At 39.4% G+C, this 24,536-nt stretch overlaps 1 protein-coding gene across 4 annotated transcripts in view; it reads right to left on the bottom strand.

Moving 5' to 3' along the window:
• ROBO1 (roundabout guidance receptor 1) overlaps nucleotides 1-24,536 on the bottom strand; it is a 680,447-nt gene that overhangs the window by 50,772 nt on the left and 605,139 nt on the right. For all 4 annotated transcript variants that reach the window (XM_058043544.1, XM_058043535.1, XM_058043553.1 and 1 more), the window contains 9 exons: nucleotides 14,098-14,222; nucleotides 12,060-12,231; nucleotides 9,417-9,622; nucleotides 7,977-8,058; nucleotides 7,654-7,822; nucleotides 7,389-7,555; nucleotides 4,213-4,334; nucleotides 1,822-2,053; nucleotides 426-547 (listed from right to left, as the gene is read on the bottom strand). In XM_058043544.1, the coding sequence (XP_057899527.1) occupies nucleotides 426-547; nucleotides 1,822-2,053; nucleotides 4,213-4,334; nucleotides 7,389-7,555; nucleotides 7,654-7,822; nucleotides 7,977-8,058; nucleotides 9,417-9,622; nucleotides 12,060-12,231; nucleotides 14,098-14,222 (1,397 nt within the window). The remainder of the gene's footprint in view (nucleotides 1-425; nucleotides 548-1,821; nucleotides 2,054-4,212; nucleotides 4,335-7,388; nucleotides 7,556-7,653; nucleotides 7,823-7,976; nucleotides 8,059-9,416; nucleotides 9,623-12,059; nucleotides 12,232-14,097; nucleotides 14,223-24,536) is intronic.

Below are 24,536 nucleotides of genomic sequence, written 5' to 3'. Positions count from 1 at the left end.
CTACCCAGTTACGCATAATTTACTCAGATCTTAACAGTGTTAATTATTATCCCTGAGATTCTCAACTCATTAAGCCTGTTTATATTTACTACCTTGGCCAGTGTCTTAGAGTCACAAAGGGGCTCTCAAACAGGTATGGTTCCCTCTCTCCCTGTGTGTGCTCTTCCCAAGTCATAATGGAGGCAAAGCAGGAGCTGCTTTAATTAAGAGTGTTGACCCTTTGCTTTGATTTATGGAGGATGCTTTAATTGCCTGACACCACCTAGGCAGAATCCCTAAAAAGATGGAGTTTGATTCCAAGCAGTGACTGTCTCTCCCATTTTCTCGTTGCAACCAGGAGATGGAGCCAAGCACCCACGAACAGCCCTTCCCTCTCCACCTGGCCACGCTCCCTCTGCCAGGGGACCCAGCCGTGCCAGCTGTACCTTATATTCCTGCACCATCCCGTTCTGGTTGTCCTCAGGGGGTGGCTGCCACGTCACCACGATTGCTGTCCCGTTCCCATCGTTCTTAGTTACTGAAACGCTCTGAGGTGGGGCGCTGGGAGCTGTTTGTTCGGAAAGAAGAATTGAATGGTTACGTCTGTCACGCCCACAAGTGAGTTTGTTCAAGTGGAAGATGGTTTCTGGGCTCTGCAAATGCAATCTTTTCTTCCCCACCCTTCACTGAGGGCAGTTTGTGCCCAGAAGATGAAGGGATAAAGTGTTGACAATACAGAAGGACAATGTATGACCCAACAACCAGGCTCTGAGTTCCGCTGTAGTTTTGCTGCACATGCCAGGAAAAGTAACACTCCAAATTGTACTCTCAGATATCCATTACCTGCATGTCACAGTTCTGGGCACTGAGCTCCTCACTGGTCTCAAATCAGCTCACCTAGAATCACCAGTTTTGAAAAATAATGAAAAATAATCCTATATAGTTCCCAGTCTAAATCGCAGTTTCTCTAGCGTGTAAAAAATAATGAGTAATACAAAATTTACTAAAATCTGGACATAATGTGTTAGTATTAACATATTTATAATAATAATTTATGTTTTGAATTTGAAATAATCCTTCTAAAATGTGGATGCTCGGCTGATGCTTAGGATGAATGCAGCTATGCACACCTTTTGAGCTATGTGCAGAAATAAACTGGAGCTACACAGCATTTCTAATGGGGGAGGAAGATAGAAAGGGAAAGGTTGCACATCCTAGCAGAAGCACCAAAATCCCTATTCAGAGGCACTGGCCACCTTGCATACTTATCATGCCTGTGCAGCAACAAAAGGAAGAGTTTTATGAACCTTGCCTTTTTAGCACATGTATGAGATGGAAATACATAATTTAGTCCACTCTATCTGTTGCCCTCATTCATCTTTCCGTTTTGTCTCACTGATTGATCCACATATAAAAGCCTTCTAAAAACCATGGTTTTCATTCCCCCAGCCACACTGCTTTGATGATTTCTGTGGTGTCTGCTATCTACTCAAGATAGTGATTAGCAAGTGCTTGAATCTGACAGAAGTCACTTGTGACCAGCCCATGAACTCAGCAGGGAGGAGTGCGCACACTGCAGGGAAGATAAAAAAGCGCCATTTCTCATTGTGTGTTGGAGGGGATTTTTGCACATCCCTCTCTCTCTGTCTCTCATGCCTGGCTCAGAATATTTACTTCTGTGTCACCAAACAATTCACATAATGATCAGTCTCCTCTGCCACAGATTGCTGCTCTCAAACAGCATGCACTTCAAACAAGATCAAATAATGAACATATCAGAGGAAAGCCGGCCAGGCTGCTACTTCAAAAAGGAAAGATGAAGACAGTCTAGCTCCTACTTGCCTTCTTCCAGGGTCTTTGCAAATTTCACTTCACTATCTGCTCCCTGAAACTCATTAAAGAAAGGGCGGGCCTTGATTTCATAGTTTACGCCTTTCTTCAGCTCGGGAATGACAACACTGTTTTTGGTGGGAGTCCTCACTTCAAAGATCAACCACTCTGATTCTCCATAAGATGCTGGTGTAGGCCGGTACAGAATTTTATATCCTTGGATATACTGGGATTGCTGGTCCACCTGGCAAGAGAACAGAACACAGAACACATTCATAAACGGGCAGGAACCAGGGGTGATGCCCATGACTCTGTGCACGGCCCCTGGACTATCCCTCATGAAAACATCACTGCCAAAGCAGATAAAGGCTCCTTGCATTACAGCAAATTGCAGGCCTGACTCACAAGTGCATTAATCCCTTTGATGCTGGTAGAACTCTGCTGGTTTCCCTGGATTTAGGCAGGCATTAGAGGGGGATAATGAAGTTGTATAATATGCCCCAGCTCCATGAAATGAACAGTCTCTGCATCCATGGAGCTTGGCACAGGTCAGACTGCTGCCCAACTGAATCTGGAGAGCAGGGCTGGACACATGGGGAAAGGGCAATCTACAGGGCCATGGCTCAGGGTGATGAATATGGAGATCAAAGAGAGAGCCTGTCAACTCTCCTGAGGTGTGGAAACTTCCCAAAACCCATGAAATGAGCACTGCTTCCTGCCTGCTCCTTTTTGGGGAAAGCAAATTGAGTGGGTGGCCAGCTGGCACTGTGGCTGTGGCTGGGCTCTCTCAGAGGGCAGAGCTCTCCAACGAGTTCCCCCATGTCCACCCACACAGTGGGAGGCCCTCTGCTAGAAGGAAAAGGCCAGGTTGCACGAGGGAACATAAAACTCAGTATGGTAACATGGATGAGACTTGGAAAAGCAAATCAAGCTGATGCTCAGTGGTCCTGAGTGCTTTTCAAACTAAGGCAATTTTACACTAAATGTATGGAGAAAGAGATCTGAGTGTAATGAAGGGCAAGTCCAATATGCTTGACTATAGCTGAAACAGAAAGCTACCTTATACAGCTGATCTTTTGTGGAACACTCACTATCTTTTTAACTGCTGGTTTCAATTTCTGATGAATAAGGAAGTCTAATAACAAGCACAATAAAATTTTTAAAGTGCATCAGATTTTCCTGTTTTCAAAAATCTCATACAATGATACATAATAAAACTGTGTGCTTGCAATTTTAATCCAAAGAGCAACACATTTCATTTTTAATAATCACATAAAGAATGCATGTGTTAGCTGAAACTGAGGTAATGCTTATTTTTGAAATTGCAGAGAAGCCACAGGCCACCCAAGAGACTGACAAAAGCTGCCTGTCTGGAAAAAGTTGTTCTGTAAGTAAAGGTCAAACAAAATTTGCTAGGAACCTCAAAGATGCATTAGTTTAGAACAGGAGATTGCCTGCTGCAGGTGGCCATACTGCAGGTGAGAGTGTAATTACTGTGCAGCACAGCAGACATTACTGCAGCATTGAGGAGCTCTGGGTTTAGGTCAGGACTCCTTTGGGCTACAGCTCCTCTACAAAGTCAAAATGCCTTTTGTTCCTGTGCAAAATATTCTGCTATGGCATGGCCAGCCTGTGCTGTCCCACACTACCCCTGCCAATATATTGGAATTTTCAGATGGAAGTCCCACAAAGACCTCAAGGCTCACTCCTTATGGTTTTACTTTTGTACATGGTATAATTATATCCCCAACATTTTCCTAATTCTGCATTCCATTTTCAAACTGATCATTGAGTTACATTCCTGGCTCTCTTAGTTCCTCTGCTATGACCTTCACAAGCCCAACCTTCTTCTTTGCTGCTGCCAGGGCAACACCAATCTGACATTGCCTTTTTTACCTCTTCTCCCTGCTCCAGGTGTAGTCAGGGAAAGGAAAGGTACAGGAAAGGAGAGGTTCAGACCAGGTTATCTGATTTGGGTGTGTTTGTCAGCGTGTCTGTAGCTGGGAGGTTACACTCTCAAACAGAATTATGCAGTATTTTTCTCTACAGGTGATTGACAGAGATTCCTAATTCCCTAATTGCCCATGTTATCTCATTAAGGGATGGACACATGTCCTGCTGAAAGCAGTGGAAAGGCTTCAAATGATGTGACTGAGGAGGTCCTTTAGCTTCCAGGACTCTGAAACCCTCACTCCATTGTAAACAGCACTCTCTATGCAGACAAAGATGGAGAAAATGGGTAAAATTTAATGAAAAAGCAGAGCACAAGTAGCACTTTTCCCAGGGAAAAACATTTGCAAGCATACAAACTACCCAGCTTCCTGAAGTGTGACCCCACTGCAGTGGAAGCAGGACATCTCAGCAGCACATGTAAGCACCAGCAGGGTACAGGTTTGTACTCACAGTCCAATGAACTTCGATTGAGGAGGAAGAAAGGATGGTGGGGTTGTGCAGGTGCAGCACCACATCACCCAGCTCTCTCTGGACCTGCTTGTGATCCACACCTTGACTCGTTGGTGGAACATCTGCAATAATTTAAGATTCCATTCTCACAAGTACACATGATTGTTGAAATAAGTACAGGCAAATACAAATGAGTATGTCAGAAAGTTTATGATGCTATCACTAATGAAGCTGAACCTAAGTACTTGCTAATCATGTCAGAAAAAACTACATGAAGCATTTTCTTGAGCAAATCACCAATGTTTAGGTAGTACCAACTCAAGACACTGCAATTTCTTTGACAGTGAGGGTAATGCTGCACAAAAAGACACACCACACTCAAGGACAGCTTTGGTAAATGGCTACAGCAGCAATTCTTTATTCTTTCCTGCTGGGAAAGCCTTCTATTGCCCACTACCAATTCCTAGAGACCAGGCAACCTGTAAAGAACAGCAAAAGCAGAAGCTGTATCTTTAGATAAATTCATGACAAACTTGCTTGGTGTCACTACAAAATAATGTTAACAACCAGAGAAAAGATAGATTAGTCATGTGGCTGTAGCTTCTCTAATGGCAAGAGGCTTCTGTAAACAGAAGGTAGAGCCTAGTTGAGAGCTGTCTGGATTGTCTGATATTTGATGTATCCTATAGCTGGAAGGATGCACCAAATATCAGACAATCCATATGCATGAAGGGACAAATTCCTCTCAAAACATGCAACAGTATGACAAAAACATATATTTTTTTCATATTGAGCCCTTGGAATGCACATTTAACTGAAATGGAATGACTGCCAGACGTGTAAAATTTACAAGGTAATCACTAAGAGGGTATCTAAAATATGTACTATGGAAAGCAGAATAATAGTTTCTGTTCTAGGTTCACATCTCACTCCTTGATCACTTCATTTTAAACAAATACCACGCTGACTATGGCTAAAATTCTATGACTGGAAGTTCATGAAAAGTACTTTGCAGTGATTACTGCTGAAGTTATTGTATAGTCAGTGAGTGACAAATCTGGATTCTTAGCAAGCAACATTGTAACAACAAAAGAACAAAACCAAAAAATCCTCCACTGAGTCACTGCTACATCCCCATGTAGTGTGTTCTGCAAACAGTCCATTATCACAGTATTTCCCTCCTCCCAAAGTTTGAAAGCATTAAAGATAAAAGCTTCTGTTTGGGAGCATTGCCTAGATATCACCCTGCTCAGAATGTAACAGGAAAGCCAGTGGAATAATTAGTTCTAGCTTTGCTAGTCAGAAGAGATGAGTCATCCACAATATGGATCAAACTATTCACAGCCATGTGCACATCTGTGCTGTAAAATGATGTGTGTGCTCTCTTGTTTCAGTTCCAAGCTTCCAAGACAGGGACTGTCAGTGAAAACACCCAGGAATAAGGTTGTTAATGTCTGTGTAGTACGAAGATGAAGGTACTAGGAAGGCAGTGCTGAAGGGATGAAGGCACTGAAGGCAGTAACCTACCTTCATCTTGGTTTGTGGAGTGAACAAGCAGTTAGGACCAGATTTACCACCCTCATGACAAAAGCAAACTGGAAATTTCTGAACTTTCATAGCTAGACAACAACTTAAACAAAAATGAAATTATATTGAAAGAAGAGCAGAACTCCTCTAAAGGACTTGACACTCAACACATTTGACACATTTCTTAAAATTGGAAAAAATATTATGTGTTAGTTGTTATTTTCACTGAGTTATTGTACAGCTCTTGGGTTTTCAGCTCTACTAGGTACCCAGAGAACAGTGAAGCTTTTCCATGTCATTATAAACAATTCAGCTGAGTGAACAGAACATTTGCTGTTTCTCAGAATCAGGTCAGTAATCAGTTACTTTGGGACAGACACAATACTTTTCATCTCCAGAAATGAAACCACACTACATGAAAAACAGGCTCATGCAGCTCTATTCCCAGAAATCAGGAATCACTAAAAGGTTATTAAATCTCTCCTTGGTAACAGACTTGGGAACCTGTTCAATCCTGATTTTCCATGGGGCTGTGACTCTGCAGTACATACATAGCCACTGAAATTGTCAGCCATCAGGAGAAATGCATAATGCCAAAAGGCAGCAATGTGAAACTGGTCACCCCCCAGGGGACATGAGAGACTTGCTTTCAGACCTACTGCAGAAAACATGAGAAGTCACCAAAGAAAAACCCTTTGTTTCCTTTAGAGAACTTCCTTTCAAAAACTAACATGTACTTACTTACACAAACAAAGAAACAAACATACAACACAGACACTCTCAATAAGCCAGTGGGTCAATTTCTCCAGTAAGTAGGAAAATCAGAAAAACAAACAAACAAAAAAAATACTATCTCTATCACTTTTTCTTTGAAAAAGAGTGTGTCTATTTTCCCCCTTCTTAAGAATCTAAGCTTTTCTAGTGGAAAACTGCAGGCTTCAGAGCTGCAATGCATTGTTTCCTGTACATCACCCTAAGTGTCATTTATTTGCTACAGTGAATACAAAGATAGTTTTAATTTTACATAGCTGGACTCAGTCCATAGCTGGACTTCAGTCACAGCTGGAGTCAGTGGGTGACTCCTTCATTCACTTCTACCCAGACTTGTCTTCCACTTGGCTATCTGTAAGCACTGCTTTCTACCCTATTTTACTTCCAACAGTTGTGCTATGGAAACACTTGTAACATACTGCCAAAACATCTTTACTAGTTCATGATGCCAAATTCCTTCAAATTTTCAACTTTTCTCTTTCCTATTGCAGCAGAAAGCAACTCAGATTACATGCTGTTTCTCTCCCTGTCCCAGTCTTAAGCCTTATTTGATTCACTGGACATAGTAATAACATTTCCATGGAATTTGAGGATTTGTATGGGAACTCAAAAACACAGGGATTACTAGCAAGAGCTATTCTGCAAGTTGTAACTACCTTTGGATGAGAGACACCAGGGTTCCCTTAGGCAATGCAACATGCTGTCAGAATCTGTGTTACAGAGAAATGCAAGTTTAAGTACTGTATTTCACTGTGGTATATATTATGGCCATGATAGGTAGACAGTCCAAAGCTACCATTATTCCTGCATCTGGTATTGCTTAGGCAACTTGTGACAGCTGCTGTGGACACCCAAAATGTTCAGTATCAAAAACTTACCTTGAGTTTTCACTGGATCAGATATTTGGCTCGGGTCGCTCAGCCCGTATGCATTAGCTGCTCTCACAAGGAAGAGATAAATTGCATTAGGTTTTAGCCCTTTAACTGCAAAACTCTCAGTTTTCACATTTTCAGCTACAGTTTGCCAGCTGCTCCCTGATGCATGGCTAAGGATAAAACACACAACAGCAGGTTAGCACGTGGTTCTTTAGCAACACATTACATGTAAAGATAGAGACAGCAACATCACACGAGACTCACACACCTGAAGGCCTCAATTATGTAAGAGGTTGGTGTTGCACCTGAATTCAAATTAGGTTGCCATGACAATGTTACTGTGTTTCTGCTGACATCTGTAACCTCAGGCTTCGATGGAGCACTAGGAATCAAGTTTGGGTCAGTGGGTCTTGGTGGCTGCACCGGGACTCCAAACTCTGACAAAAGGAGAGAGAAACTCTGAGTATGGACATGAAACATCTGTAAGCTAAATGCTGCTCACATCTGCACTGGCAATTAATGACAGAGTCAGATAACTTCTACATTTCAATTTCTGCCTCTCCTTCATGTATTTTCTCCTGGTGGAGTTACCTTGGACCTCTATGAAGGCGCTCCACGTGGCTTCTCCACTCGGGGTTGAGGCAATGCAGGTGTAGCGGCCGGTGTCACCCAGCTGAATGGGAGAGGAGAAGAATAAATATTTGAAACAATCAGGCACTCAGTGGGCTAGAAAAGCAATTACAGCTCTCCACATTCCCCCATGAATATGGATAAAGGTATTAGCCTGCAAAAACTTTGCAGCAGAAACTCTCCTTCCATTAGGAGTTACGATTTTGACAAAGCAAAAATGGGTGTTTATTTCTGAGCAGTCACAAAAGAATCAGAAATGCAGATTCTAATTTAATGCCAACTATTCTGCAATGAGCAAACTGAAGACTGTTTCCTGTAGCATTTATTCCTTACTCTGCAGAGGTCCTGACAACTAAATTGAGAAGGAACTCGGATGACAAGACCCCATACAACTGTCAACCTTGTACATCAATAATGCCCAGGGATTCATCAGGACTGGAGCACTGGAGAACATTTCATACGTAAAGCAAAGCTTAAATATTGCACAGGGTACATATGAGGCTCCCTGTGTTAGTATAAATTTCACTCTACAGCAGACCCAAAAAAGAATCTCCATATGCTATCCTCATCCAGTTCTCTGTGTTGGATTATTTGTCCATATGTGACTTAATCATATTTCAAAAGCGGTTTTTTGTTATCCTCCTCAGGTCCCAGCCTCAGCAGATGAACTGAATGGTAGTGATCAAAAATCAGAGATTCAAGCTCTAAGCCAGTGTAACTTGCAACTGGCAGGGCAACTCTAGGGAATATGGTAAATTGATGTATTCAGCCTAATCTAAAAGAAAAAAATTTACTTCATTTCAAACCACAGAAAAGATAGCAGAGAATATCTAGTATGCTACAACTTCACATCTTAGAACATTTTAAAGTGTGCAATGCATGACAAAAGCAATACTGGCCAGGTACTTCAAGTCCCTGAGGAAGTCAGGCATTTGTCAGGTTAGCCATTTTAAGCTATGTTACACTGATGAGTGAGCATATTTAAACACTAAAAGCTCTTATGAAAGAGCTGTGTACGTGATTCCATTACTGAATATGCTAAACAAAGGTTTTCTTTACAAACATTTGAATTAACTAGATAATTTTAATCTATTAATACTAAAGCCCAAATAATGTAATGATTTGTCTTACTAAAATATATTCCTCTTTATGTTCTAAGTGCCAAATAATTCCCTTAATTAATACCTCTTTAGAGTATTTTTCATTATGAAAATAATGTGCCCTAGGCAGGTGTTAAGCATAAAGAACGTACTATCTGAAAATATGAAGTATCAAATATTTTAGTACATTTATGTAACCTTTCATTAATTCTAAACACAGGGTTTACTACATCACAAATGCCTGGAGGTGAAATCACAAAATGAAACGAAGCAAGAAAACCCATTTGCCAGCTCAGGCTACCTTGGCGTATCGGATCTGCAGCGCCCCTGTCTCCAGCTGCTTGATGCGAGAATCTTGGGTGGAAATGAGGATGCCATCCTTTCTCCAGAGGATGGTGGGCATTAAGGTGCCTGTGGCCACACAGTTCAGCACCAGAGTGCCATCCACAGCCACGGTCTGGTTCACGGGACCCTGCCGGATGACAGGGGGCGGCCGGTCCGCGATCACTGCCAGGAAACAACAGGAGAGACATCTCTGCAACTGGAAGCAATCTTCTAATCATCTAAGCAACAGCAGTTGCTTGAGGCTTTGAAACAAACTAAAAATAATTAAACAAGTAATTAAAGTTGGAGGCATGCATTATTCAGGGCAGGGTGCATTATAATGATGCACAGCTAGGGATGTTTAAAATGATACACAACACAATATTTTCAGAACAGAGAAAGGATTGCATATTACACACTGCTATCCTCCAGGCATTCTCCAAGTCCAATGTCTTTATGAAGTGATAATGGAAAAAGAAAGGACTTCCCAGATTCTTTGGCAAGGCAGAGATTTCACCTTCTCCATCTTTCACCACTGCCAGGCCTGTGTAATACAGTGTAAATACTTCCAGCATTTAAAGACAGAGAAAAAGGAGGTAGGCAAACAGAGGGTAACCTCACAAATACTTACTGCTTAAATAACCATTTTTTTATGTGCCACCAACTCATCTTGGTGCTGTGTTGTAACCATGAGATGCCCAGCAGTAAAGCTAACACAAATGGACAGAACCATTGTGGAAAGTCCCTAAAGAAAGTTTCTTCTTCCATGAAATATTTTTCCAGTAGTTTCTGGCTTTTATGAGGACTTCAGAGCCACAAAGAAAATTCTACAATCCCATTGTCAATGTCAATTTTAATGCACCTTTCACACCATGGAAATTGAGTGCTATTGATGGGTCATTTAATTATACTGCACAGAAAAATATAAATCAGTCTCAGTATAAACTGAAAAAAAAAAAGAATGGTAGTATTTCATTATCCAGAAAAGAAGTAAAAGTTATCTTGCTGCATTTTGGGGAACCTGCTTTAGCCATAATTTTAAATGTCATGAATCTGTTCAGCAGTGGCATGGGGCTCACGTAACTTAAAAACTGGTTTGGTAGCTGAAATATAAACCTGAAGTTCTGATAATCTGTGAACATTAGATATTTCTAAATTACTTTTCAAAACAACAGACAGGATGTTAGCACTGTTTTTTTGGTTAAATTCCAACTCCCATAATTTCATTTGCATGTTTAAATGACACTCTGTTTTCAACTGCATTATTTATCCTTTGGTTCTTGTCCCAACCTGTTGCTACAACTTTAAGGCCATTAAAATCCTTCTCTGCAGAGACAGACAAAATAAGCCTACTTATAATTTGCAAGTGACTTTGACAAGTTTGTAAAGAGCTTTGCAGTTGGCAAAGGTAAGGAGTTGACTGATCTGTGCTTTATAGGAGAAATCTAATGACACTGAAATTCATGGCTGATTTAAGGCCACTGAAGTTGATGGCAACTCCTCCTACCTTTAGGAAAACCATTCATAAAGTCATTATAATACCTTTACAAATATTCAGCATATTCTGCCTCCACTTTATAGATGTACCAAAAAACTGTCCCAAGAAATTATAAAAAAGCATCTACTCATCAGATCAATCCAGAGAATATAGCAAAGAAAATGCATTTAAAATTATTATTTCCAAGTTCTGATGGCATAGATCATTACCAGAAAACTGTAAAATTTACTTATTACCCTGTTCCTGGCCTTCTCTCCAGTGAAAAAATGGAAAAAAGGGGATTAGGAAATGTGGCTTACAATTTGTGAGGAACCAGCAGGGATGTAGCCCTATTCCTCCTATGTCAATCCAGGAGGAGGAGGAGATAAATAAACAATTTTATACTACAGGTTCACTGCATGTTTCTAGTTCTTTATTATTTCTATGTTTTCTACAGGGCAAAGTACTATTTTATAAAAGCTTCTCAGACTACAGCTTCCCTCTGCTCAAATCCCCTCTCTTTTCCTCTGTAAATGCTTAGATTAGTATTTTCCCCATGTATCTCTGCTGTTAAAAATAAGAAGTATTTCTGATAATTGGCAAACTGGCCTCACATTACTGCTTGTAACCATGCTCCCTGTAGCTTTCTCATCTTGTATTTCTTCCTAACTACTCCTAAAAAGGGAGGTAGAATTTCTGTTATTCTGCTGATCTCCATACACGTTGACAATTTTTTTCTTCCTAGCTAAAACACAGTCTTAAGAAACAGGGGGAAAAAACAGGTAAATGAAGGGCTAAGTAAATGGCTATACAATAAAAGGGATAAAGAACCAAGCACCAAGCAATCTGGAAGTAAATTAAATCACAGGGGAGAAGATAAAAAAGAGTCAGGTAAAAATTAACAGATCTGACAAAATCCATACACTGAATATACTCACCAAGAACAAAATGGAAATACAGAGTTACACATCATCCAGAATTGTAAGCCCCTGACAGAGATGGCCAAACCAGGATTTTTATGTTCAAAGAAACATGCAATCCACATTTATGCAAAACAGATTTCAAAGTAGTGTCACATCACCACACTGCTGTCTTCAAACAAAAATAAAAAACTTGGAAACGATAAAATGAATCTATGATTACCATCTGTAACTTCCAAGTAGGCTTTTGTTATGATACTTCCTGCAACATTTAAAGTCTGGCAGATGTAGTACCCCACATCAGATCTCTGGACATTGGTGATGGTGAGGTCTCCAGTCTGGGAAACTGAAAATCGGCTGGATGACTGAGGGGGCTGGTATGAGAACAGCAGGTTCTAAAATATATACAGGAAAGAAAGTGGGGAAAAAATAGGTTATATAAATTCAAATATCAATATGCATAACTTTAATACAGCTAAACAAATTAATCTTTTCATATCATATAGAAAACATTCTGCTCTTCATGTCTTAAGCTTGTCTATACCACAATGTTCATAGCTTCTGTAGGATTTTTTTAATGGTAAAATAGGTGCAGATGTGCACATAGAATTGTGTAAGACTTTTGAGATTGCTCTAACACTTTATAAGATCGATACTGGGCTTTGCACCAAGTGTAACAGAGTCTAGTGAAGATGTGAAATGTACAGATACCACAATGGTGCAAGCAACTGTGGTGAACCTCAGTAATTTGCTTCAACGTTCTTTTTCAGAACTTGCTCCAGGGCATTCCTTTGCTTTCATTTAAATGCAGATGGTGGTTTACTTATCTGTATTTTAACATTTGCCTTCCTACAAATGGAGCAGTTTTTTAAAAAAAAGAGATGCTCTGTAGGTCTCTCTGAATAGAGTGGTTGTGTTTTATGAAAAGTCTTATAGTACTGAATTAAATCCTATATCTATTTAGATACTGTGGGTATGAAGTACATAGTGTTTACCAAAAATCAGCTGGGGGTCGAATTTCTACCTCTGGCTGAACAACCTGTGAATAAGAACACTTGAGGATCACAGAGGGTATATTCATCTCTTTTTCTTGGCTAACTGTATTTTGCATTTCCAAAAATTGTCCAAAGGAATGGGATACAACGTTCTCCAGTACTAGCAAACCCTATCCTCGACCTCCTTTTTAATTTCTCTCAATCATCAGAAGTGGTCACCACCCAGCTGAGTCAAAAATGAGTGGGGAAAAAAAAAAGATGTACTAGACAGCATGTGGATAAATAAATAAAATAAAAAAGTAGATAAAATAAAAGCATAATATACTGCTATATATATACCACTGAAGATTATAATCTAAATTTGGTCAGCAGTCTAGTTGTACGTAGGTATTCAGACAAAAATGTTGCAAATGGAGTAAAGAAGCCCATCTCCAAGTGTTCTCAATTTCTCTGCCCTATTGTTTTGTAACACAAAGAACCCTGTCATATACTCTTGCACCATTCATTCCTTCATTCACAGGAAAACCAGAATCCCATATTCCTTCTTTCCTTCCAATAAAGAATACTTTGTGTCACATACCTCCTTCAAAAGATGACTGAAAGAGAACTGCAATTCTCTTGCTGTGCTATATTGTGTTTCACCCACTAGCTTTCAAGATCCTTTACAAAGAAGATGAAAATAATTTTCCCTCCCATTCAAATAAGGAACTTGGGAGAAAAAGTGACCTATTCAGGTATGGTCTGTCAGTCAGCTGATGGAGTTGGAAAGCAGTTCTCCTCAGCCCAGAACCAGAGTCCTACCCATTCAGTGATGCAGATCAATGCAGCCAATAGTTTAGTTTGCCAGAAACTCAAAAACACATGGCAAACTAACAGCTGCACCTTATACCCAGAGCTAAACTTTCTGAAAATCTGGGATTGTTTGGGGGTTCGACCAAATTTCAGCATAAGTCATCTCTCCATTACTTAAAAGTTCTCCCTGTTAGGTGAAATAGATTATCAGAGTAGTGAAACATGGAATGTCTCTAGCTGATTCACAGATTTATTTTTACATTAATGGAGAAAACAGTAAAACATAGATGTTGTCTAGTAAGACTGACATCACCTAGCATGCACATGCCTCAGAAGCAAAGAATAGGTATCCAGCATCTCTAAGCTCTAGACTTGTTTACCACATTTTTAAAACAATAATTAAAATACTTTTCTGTCACGTGAAATAATTTCTGGAAGAAGCTGCCAGGAAGGAGGACAGAGAGGCTGTTTCACCTGGCTCCCTTCCCTCCTCCAGAAGATGGCTGGCTGAGGGTTCCCCGTTGCCTCACACTGGAACGTCACCGTCCTCCCCAGTGCAGCCACCTGGTCTCGGGGCTTTACAACAAACTGTGGGGGCTCTGAAAGGAAAACACCAGCAATAAATCAATCACACTGCCACCAGCTGATTTGAAAGAGCAATCTGCCTCCTGAGTTACCAGAACAGTTAAGTTTTTTTAATAAGGAGAGGCAGCACAAAGACATATTGGTCTCTAACAGCCACAGCTTCAGCATCACTCAGATCATCTTTTCTGTCTGGATGTCCCAATTAAAACTCTGACTGTGCAACACATGCTTTTAGTGCTGACCCAGGGTACAAGGAAATGAGTCCCACCAGCTTGATGAGACAACTTGCAGAGCAACAGTCACCAATACAAACAAATCTGCAGCAGTTTGGTTTTTAAAGGAGGAATGGGGTTGCAAGCCAGAATGGAGAAATCTTTGAGGGACAACTGGCCCAGGAGGTCACACTTTGTTAAGGGCTGCAAGACACACTGCTGAGTAACCAAGAATTCAGGCTTACACACACAAAACTCATCATCTCTGATTTAGAAAAGCTGAGGAGAGAAAAAGCCCTTAAGTGCTTATATAAGAGACTATTGATGTAGTCATGATCTCAAAAAAAACTTGAAGTCAAAAGCCCAAGAAATACTATTCAAATTATAACCACTTAAAATCTCCAGTTCGAACACACTGAGAAGGAATGATTTTAAAGGAACAGCAGAGCTAAATGTCTTCCTCATTTACATATGCAAGAGCATGTTCAAACAAAATATATATGCAAATGAAGGCAAATTTGAAACATCTGCTCAGCCTAACATCATAAATACTGCCAGCATTGTTTGATTTATACTGACTTCAACAACCCCTTCATCCAGTAGTAAGTAGAATGTCAAAAAATCATGTCAGTCACATAAAAAAAATCAGCATAGATGGCATTGGTGATCCTAGCACAGAAAAAAATCTAGCATGTTCTATAGGCTGTTAACTCTTGCTTCTGAAAAAATGTGCATTAGATTAAAGCCCATTTATTTCCTAATTTCCATTTTTTTCTGATCATCTGCCTAAAACTAATTATGCTCTTCCCCTTCTTTGGATTGAGAATAAAGGGGATGTTTTGTATCTGATTTTAAGAAATCCAATTATTTTGATATTCATTTCCTTTTCTTCCCTTGCAAGCATTGATGTTTTCACAAGATTTTCCTTGTAAAACAGTGCAAAATATGCAATTCAAAGATGTGTTTGGCAAACATCAAGTGGTAGTAGCTTTATCTAGAATAAATTCAATAATACTTAAGTACTTTTTTTATAAAAAAAATGCTTTCAGTGTTCCTATGGGCTAATTCTTGCACTTATCTGTTCCCCCTGCCTTGTGTCTACTCCCTGGTGAGCTCATATCAGAATATATTCTTCCTACGCCCCTCCTGCTTTGAGAGGAATTTTTGAAGCATAACGCTACTGTCTATATTTGGATGCAAATGCTACCTTTCCCAGCATTTCCTTAGGTAAGAAACTATGCAAAGCAAGGCTAAGATTGACCCACTGTAATTAGCTGACTTCAAAACATTTAGCTCTGAGACATCCAACCAGCACCTTGGAAGAAGGTGTGGGAAGACTTTGACATGACAGCAGGTTTAATTTGGGAAGGAGGGAGAACTGGCTGGGGGTTGTGAGGCATGGAGAGGGGAAAATGGAGATGAGGGTGAAGCACCTTTGTTATGCTGCTAGATTCTAGTAACGAGAATAAATTTAGCATAGAGTTAAATGTAGGGCTTGGCAGGTTCTGTCCCAGCCTCTGACACAATGCCTCGCAATGTGGAACTGAGGGTTTCTAAACTCTGTGCTAGTGCAGAGGATTTATGAGGTTTCAGGTTTTGCTGGACTCAAGGACAGGTACAACTATAAAGAAAATAAAATGGTTCTGACCCCTGGAGAATGGTTCTAACCACTAGAATCACCACTGTGATTACAGTACCTCAATATGATCATTCAGGAAATACTCAGCACAAAAAGGAAGGGGAATTTAGTCTTATAGGCAGCCATGGTAGAATTTATAAAGTATAAACAGGTACATATTTCTCCAAGTATTATTCTAAATATATATTTTGTATGGATACTAGTCTAAAAGTATATGCATATTGCCCACATATGTATTATTCTAAATCTATTGCAATTAAGGTAAATAATAAAAATCTTATTAGCTTCAATGTTAGAAGAATTAAACAGGTTTAAGTAAAATGATTATTAAAGTCCATTCTGTGTTAACTGCATTGAAAGGTTTTTCACTTTTTTTTTTTTTTTAATATCATTTAGTTTTATTTCACACCTAGGGTCACATACATGCGGTATATAATGATGAGATTGTAAAAGACGCCAAAATAATAAATCCCCATTAGAAAATCAAAACTTCTCCCCTAAAAACCTTTTAACCAAACACAATTTTTTAGCAATTTTTTTTAAAGTTCAAGCCATGCAGTCACTGAAGAAAGGAGACATTAGGATTTGACTCATCACATCATATAAAAACAGACAGAAAATTTGCAACCCATTACCTTTCTCTTTGCCATTAAGTTACCCATACTTCATGCAGAATTTATTCTGTTCCATGTGTCTTGCCAATAACAAGTGAAAGATGGGAGCTGAGTGGTTGGAGGACATGGAAGGGGATGGATGGGAAGGGGAGGAGAAGTTCCCGTCACAGTGACACGATGACTAGAAGATGGCCAATAAAATTTCAACTTACCAGACACAACTAAAAACAAAAACAAAACAAAAAGAAAACATGGAATAAATAAAATTGAAACAGACATGAAAACAAAGCAAAGAATGAAGCAAAATTAAAAAAAAATTTAGAAAATGGATCCTTGGTAAGGACCTTAGAAAGCAAACACATATTCTGATATATGAAAAACAGTTTTATAATGTTGAACGACATTTTTATATTTTGATTTTTAAACAGCAGTCTCTATCACATACTGAAAAGTAGGTGGTAGAAGAAAATGGGTAACAGACTGAAATACTGGCCAGGCAGTCTGGCTTCTACTCCAAGCCTTTCTGATGAACTGATGTGTACCTTGAGTAATTTTTATTCCCCACATTATTATTATTATTCATTTGCATCAAGATTTTTCCATGGCAAAATTAACTTAAAATCTCCAGTAAATATCAATCTGCAACATTGCTGAAAGGGAACAGTAATATTTACAGCCTTTCTAAAGCATCCTAACATTTACAAATAGAATATATTTTTTGAAACTAATATCTGTTAAAAAAGAAATTTTTTTTTTAAAATGAATAATATGCTAAGGCATTTAGGCCACACACAAATCTCTTTAGTATAGGATTGCTGAGTCAAGGTCATAAGGCTCACTAATAAACTGCAAATGCAAAGTATACCACAATTAAAACAAGTTTGAAAAGATTCTTAACCCTGTTCTTTGTCCCCCAAACCAGAATTTCATTAAAATATTCAAACAAAAACATTTATTACAAAACGTTAGATTTTTCAATGGAAATTATCAGGAGTACATTATCAAAGATTAAATTATCCTTCAACCATAGTTCAAAATTTTCATAAACTTTGAAATGGCTCAGATCCTAGCAAGGTAACTTTGCTTATAAAGGAAAGGCATGTTAGAAAGTATTCCAACCTCATATCAGTGATGGAAGGAACAGATTGAAAATTAAAAAAAAAAAAAAAGCTTAAGTAATGCATTTTGAAAATACACACAGATACTGACCAAAAAAGAGAAAAAAGTTAATTTAAAAAAAAGGTTAATCGGTAATAATTGCAGTAAAGGTCCAAAAATATACAATTTTTTGAATGCATGCTACACTTTGGTCTTATCACTTTATGCTGAGAGTAAACCAGCTCTTGTTCAGCATGGGCACACTTGAGTAGCTAAGCACCCCCAATTCACCATCCTCTGATAAACACATGCAGGAAACCAATAATATCCACTTTGCCAACATTCATTAGGCATGAGGAATCCTGGCCTCCTGTTCTAATAAATAATAAATAGAGGACTCCAGGTGTATTACAAAAAAAAAAAAAGCAGAAAGAGAATCAGATAGAATATCGGAATGTGGAACATGTTGAAGATAAGAACCTGCAACTGCATATGCCAAACCCAGATCAACCAGATTTGAGTTTTATAAGAGACGTTTTTTTTTTTAAGGAAATAATCTCAAAGAGAGGAAGTTTTAAATATCATTTTAGAAAGATTTGAGTTTTAAAGAACTATTCTGGATAGTTCTTTAACTATCCAGAACTAGCCTTCTTTAAATGGTATTTCTCAAAAAGAAAATCAGCGTGCATTACACTGCTCAGATTATCTGTAAGTCTACAATTCTTAACAGGAGTGGCCAAGAAACGCTACACACAAATTCCTGAGAGAAATCTGCTCTTCCACGAGATTCAGCTCCCAGCTACTCTTGTTCATGTGTAAGTCTGTATTTCCCAGTAACCATTGCTTTTTAACTGAAAAGCTCTTTACTAAACTTGCAATCTGACGTGCTCTGGAATTAGAAATGACTCTCCACAAAACACCACTCATTGTACATGAAAACAGCCTGATAGGAGACTTAATTGAATGAAATTCTTGCATAGAGAAAGCAAATTTAAATTATTTTTTTCATTTGCTGAGTAGTGCCAAGAAGAGGAAAGTTCAGCCTTCTCAGTAGCAATGCAGAGCTGCTTAAGTCCTCTACTGTAAAATGCCTAACAGGGTGCTCAATTATATTTCCACAAATTAAATTAACTTCTAAGTACTGAATTTCCCCTTTTCTTTTTATTAGACATTTCTTACTGTAGGTCAAAAATAACCCTGTCAAGCAAATATATTTTTTGCCCACCTGTGAAAACAGAGGGGACACTGATATATGAAAATAAATCCCTGTAGAAACAGGGCATCACATTGATTGCAAATCTTTGGAAAGGGCAAAGGGTGAAGTTTCATAGAAAAAATTTGAACAATTCTGTCAGAAGGATATCATGTGGTTTAAAAGAAACAACAATAATAGCAACATCTACAACAAAGACCACATTCTTAGTTTGATTTGCAGTCTATTGATATTTAAGGTTACTAAAACTGAGAAGCAAATAGTTTTTCCTCTATTATGGCACATTTTATTTGACACCACTTTCAATTATAAAGCAAATTAATTTTCCCTGTGTTAATCATGGCTTTTCACATGGCATTTAGGTGGAATAACCTGTTTGTAAAGGCAGGAAGTTAGCATGTAAAACCACAATTACCAAAGGAATAATATTTTTGCCTTTCATATAATTTCCTTGACATGCAAGGCTTTTCATGGAAGATGTGTCCAGTTGCTGAACAAAAACCAAAAGAAAAGTGGTTTCCAGTCTAGTGATGTGATCTTTTAATGCCTTATTCTTTCCAGCAATCCTATCAAGCTCACTGGGACTATTGGTATCATTAAATCCACTCACAGGGGCAGGAATTTGCAGTTTTAGGACTTAAACTACAGCCCAGTACAGTTGCCAGATGTTAATGGAGCAACTATTACATTTGACAGATGCAGTTTTGTAGGTTCCCATGATAATCAGGTTGGAAGCAGCCTCAGAGGTCTCCACTCCAACCTCCTGCTCAAGAGGGTCACCTACAGGGGCAGCCAGGGCTTGATCCAGTCAGGGCCTGAAAAATTGCAAAGCATAACAATCATAGACTCTGGCAGCCCACTCTGCTGCTTGGCAGGGGAGGAATGCCTTCTCCCCTCAGTCCAGCCTCAATCTGCCTTGTTTCAACTTAAATCCATCCCATCCTGTGCTCCCTCCGTGCACTGCTGGGATGAGCCTGGGTCTGGCTCACCCTGGGGTCCCATATGAGACCACAACATGCCGTGTGCAATGCTTACACCTCAAAAAAACACATTTTGTGCTTCATTTTGTAGCTCTCCTCACAGAGGAGAAGGCAAATGTTGTTTTAGTGTTTCTCTAGAACCCACTGGTTTCCTCATATTAAAACACAATATTACAGCGTCACATCCGTTTTTTAGTCTGCCATTAAGCAAGTTAAAAGCTTCAAGTACACCACTCTTGATAGCTTGGCAGCAATTATCTATCTCAAAAGGAGTAAAATTATAGACATTTTAATTTATGTACACTAATAAGATGCTTCTGAGATCTTGAGAACCAAGGTGATACTTAACTACTAAGGAGTATTTTGTTCAGCATGTTTAATACTCATTAATTACTGTTCTCACTATACTATTTACAAATATCTTCCAGGTGCTTGGAAGATATCCTGTTATTTAACTGCCACAAGTTGAACAATTTTGATTGAAGCTCAATGTGTTTCACTTTTGATTATTTAAAAAAAATCTTCATGTCTTCAAGGACTGCTGGACACTAACAGAAGTTATAATAGAAGAAGCAAGAAAGTACAACTCTAGATCAGAGAAATTAAGCAATCCAAATTTCCAAACCAACAATTACACATAACAATGAACATATATCGAAACTTATCCAATCAACTAATATCCAATCTTCAGCTTCTGTATAAATAACTGACCATTATGACTAATCTAGAAAATGGCAGTCACAATGAAATTCAGATTCCTTTCAAGTAATTGTGATACATTAATCCCAGTTCAAGTGAAATATGGCATGTGCCTGTAGGAATGAAGTGGTGGGAGATGGCACAGGAGTATGAGCAGAAGTGCTGGAGTAGACAGTGGAGTGAGAAGCTGGAATTTCCATTGGGATTGGCCGGGTCCAGAGTAGACAGTGAGAAGGGAGAAACTGCAGAGCTAACAACAGAGATAGCACAGAGATTGCAGTGTTACTTGTCAGGGAGTTGAAACTCAGCTGTTTGTCATCTTCATGTAAAATAAATGGGTGAGAAACCCACAGTTTATGACCTCTATCTGAAACGTATGGGTACAGAAAAGTTGGGTACTACAGTCACATGTAGAGGAAATATAAGAGTCTGATGATGTTTAGCAAACTGATCAAACTCTGACTTTTCACACTTTAAAAAACATAAACAAGAAATCCTGAATAATTCCAAACAAAAACTCTGCAAAAAGCTGCCAACAACTTCTATTCAAAAATGTGTTTAATTTCTAATCCTGCTAAACTCTGAAAAATAAAGAAACACTTTCAATGCTCAAATATCTGAATGAGGACCATTGAATACTCCCTGCAACATGACCACCAGATATTTATGTTGGTGTTTTGCAAAAACTATTATTAAGGGAGATAGTTTAAGACAATGTGCCATGTTCCACTTCCTATCTGGTGATTTGTAGGCTATTTGTTCTTATCAAAGCAATCTGAAACTCTCAATATCCTTGATATGCACATCTCTCTACAGTCATTTGTGGGAAGTATCACTTTCTACAGAGAAATAAACAATAGCCTGAATCTCTTGTCCTGAAAAAGACATAAATGCTGCCCATTCAGCTGCCTCCTGGCTTCAGCCTGTGAAAAATACAGGAACACAACACCAGGTACAGTACAAAAGAACTGGGATATATCACTTTTCATCCTCCCTGGACTCTCTATTTTCAGCTGTCACTCCTTGAGGTATAAATACATATCCACACAATTCACAGTTTTTCCCCAGATTCCCTGCTGAAGTTCCCATTCTTGTGGGACCAGCCTGGGCCACCCTTGCTCGCTGTGAATGCTTTCACAGTGCCTGGTCCCAGAGCAGCAAGTTTGACACAGAGCAGCACAAATGTCTGAGCGAAGTCGCGCAGTCTGGCGCCAAGCGCGCCGCAGCCACGGGGCTGAGGTAAAATGTTTACATGAGATTTTTGATGTCTCCAATCAAAAGTGATGACTCACAACTCCAAACCCCCAGGAAGGGAGTGATGGTGGTTTATTGTATTTATGATGAGTGGAAAAATTCTGTTTTAAATTGCTGCTGATTTGTCAGAGAAGCACTTCTTAAGTTTAAAGGAACAAGTGACTACAGTAATTTCAAATTTACCAAACCCGAAAAGATAAAAATTTGATTGGAAACAAAAAAAAAGAGATTAATTATTTCCTATAATTGTAATGTGAAGAATGAAATTAAAACAGAAACAAGTGACTTACTAGAGTTGGAAAAATAGTTCTGATCTTAAGAACACCTTTAGAATTAGTGAAACCCGTAAGAATGCTTCAGTTTCACAGAGAAAAGTGAACATGGGGAAAATCTCAGTATCAATTAGGTGTTGCTTTCCTCAAAATACTTTCAAAGAGTTTTGCAGTTTTTTTTAAATTTATATTTATTTATTTTTATTTACAATTAATTCACATTCCCTCTTCTGCCTGAACACTGAAAACCAGTCAGGTTGCCCTGGTTTTGGCTGGGATAAAGTTAATTTTTCTTCTTAGTAGCTGGTGCAGTGCTGAGTCTTGGATTCAGTATGAGAATAATGTTGATAACACACTGATGTTTTGGTTGTTGCTGAGCAGTGCTTATCCCATGTCAAGGGCTTCTCATGCTCTGCCCAAGTGAGGAGGGACACAAGAAGCTGTCAGGGATCATAGCTAGGACAGCTGACCTGAACTGGCCAAGGGATGTTGTAGGTGATAAAATATATTGCTCAGAATTTAAACTAGTGATAACTGGGAGATGCTGATCACTCTTCAGGGGAAAGCTGGCTGTCCTTCAGCAGGTGGTGAGCAATTGTACTGTGCATCACTTGTTTCTCTTGGATTTTATTTTTTTTCTCTCTCTTCATTACTATTACTGGTTTTGTTATAATTAGTATTATTAGCATATTTTACTCTGTTTCAATTATTAAAGTGTTTTTGTTTTAATCTACAGATTTCTGGGTTTTGCTTGTTTGTTTGCTTGATTTTTTTTTTCAGATTGTTCTCCCCATCCCACTTGGAGAGGCATTGAGGGGCTGTGTTGCACTGTGGTCAGCTGGGGTTAAACCACAGCACGAGCTGGGCAGTAACAGAGAAACAGGCTGGCTGGAGTTTATGCCCTGCACAGAAAGTGCCACTGTCAGGGTACTGAGGGGCTGCCACCTGCACTTGTCACTGGGCACTTCCTCCAGAAGCCTCAAGACAGCTGCAGTCTGGAAAACTGTGGTCACATCATCCTGACACTGCCTCTGACCGTGCAGAGTAGAATATATGCTCTCATTCCCAGCACATGGCACACGCCTGGCAGGCTGGATTTAGCCTGTGCCTCTGGGCTGGAAACATAAAGAAAGGAAAAGTTCTGGCGCCTCTGTGCACTCAGGAGGGCTCCAGGGAAAGTGGTCTGAGCAGGAAAAAAGGCACGTGTCACTCCTTGGTGCTGACAGGACAGACAGAGCCTTGGAAATGTCAGTGCTTCTGGAGCTGCTGCACATACCAGGCACAGAGACAGGCCAGGGTAAGGCTTTGGAACCCCCTAAACACAGATGTCATAACACAGGCAGCCTGGCAGCTCAGTATCACCAACTCCAGAATCAATTCTAGAGGTGAGCTTCAAGCACCATGGATTCTAAATCAATGATTCTCCTTCCTGCAGCAAGCAGGGGTGTGCCTCCTCCCAGCTTGGCAGCGGGAGCAGCAAGCAATTTGTTTTGAGAGCTTGTTGTTTCCCCTATTGTCACTAAAATGTGTCAAAGCTTCTTTCTCTCTCTGGTGGTTTAAACTCCACCCTCTGCTGATAAACACCACAAGGTCTGTGCACTAACCAAACCTCCTGCTTGGGTGCTATTCTCATTTCAAGAGTAATCAAATGGCATTAACTCATTATGGATTTCTGGTCAGAGTTTAAGCTCAGCGGTGTTTCCTTCCTCAACTCTTATTCAAAAGGCTGAACAGTAAAATCTGGCTCTGTTTCAGCTGTCTATCAGTTGTGTAACTATTTAAAGTTTCATTTTAAGAAGGTAACGAATTTTCCCTCTAAAAAAATCAAGATGAAAAGGGCTACACAAGTGTGCATGTTTGTCTGTACGTGTGAGGAATCCACTACAAAAATTTGTGGGTGAAATGTACTCATATGAGACCTTTTGCTTTGCAACTGATACCAGGAAAAAATTGTCATAGATCAGACTCTGTCCTCCTGCAGGATTCAATGAAGATTTCTATGGTAAAAAACCAAAAATGTGGGAAAAGGCTTTACAGTGCAGCTTTAAAGGTAGCACTTCTCAGGTTAATACATGTAGTACACAGTTTAAAATGTGTATAAATCCTGTAGTCATTGCTTTGAGGTGACAAAGAGAAATCTGAAATGTGGAGGGCAGAAGACAGAGAGGGAGAGAAGGGGATTTAAGATTTTCCAGAAGTTCCTCTCCCAGTCTAACTTCCCCCTTTCTTGCTCTGGATCCTCCTAATCCACACTATAAACCAAACATAATTTAGAGAGCACTCTTATGGCGAGTCTAAGTCCATCTATTTAAAAACTAATGTGGCACACTGTGAAGTCCTGTTTCCC

The sequence above is a fragment of the Melospiza georgiana genome, chromosome 2, assembly GCF_028018845.1.
Source record: "Melospiza georgiana isolate bMelGeo1 chromosome 2, bMelGeo1.pri, whole genome shotgun sequence".
NCBI lineage: Eukaryota > Metazoa > Chordata > Aves > Passeriformes > Passerellidae > Melospiza > Melospiza georgiana.
Note: the sequence above shows the minus strand (reverse complement) of the source record. Positions and strands in the feature narration are given on the sequence as shown.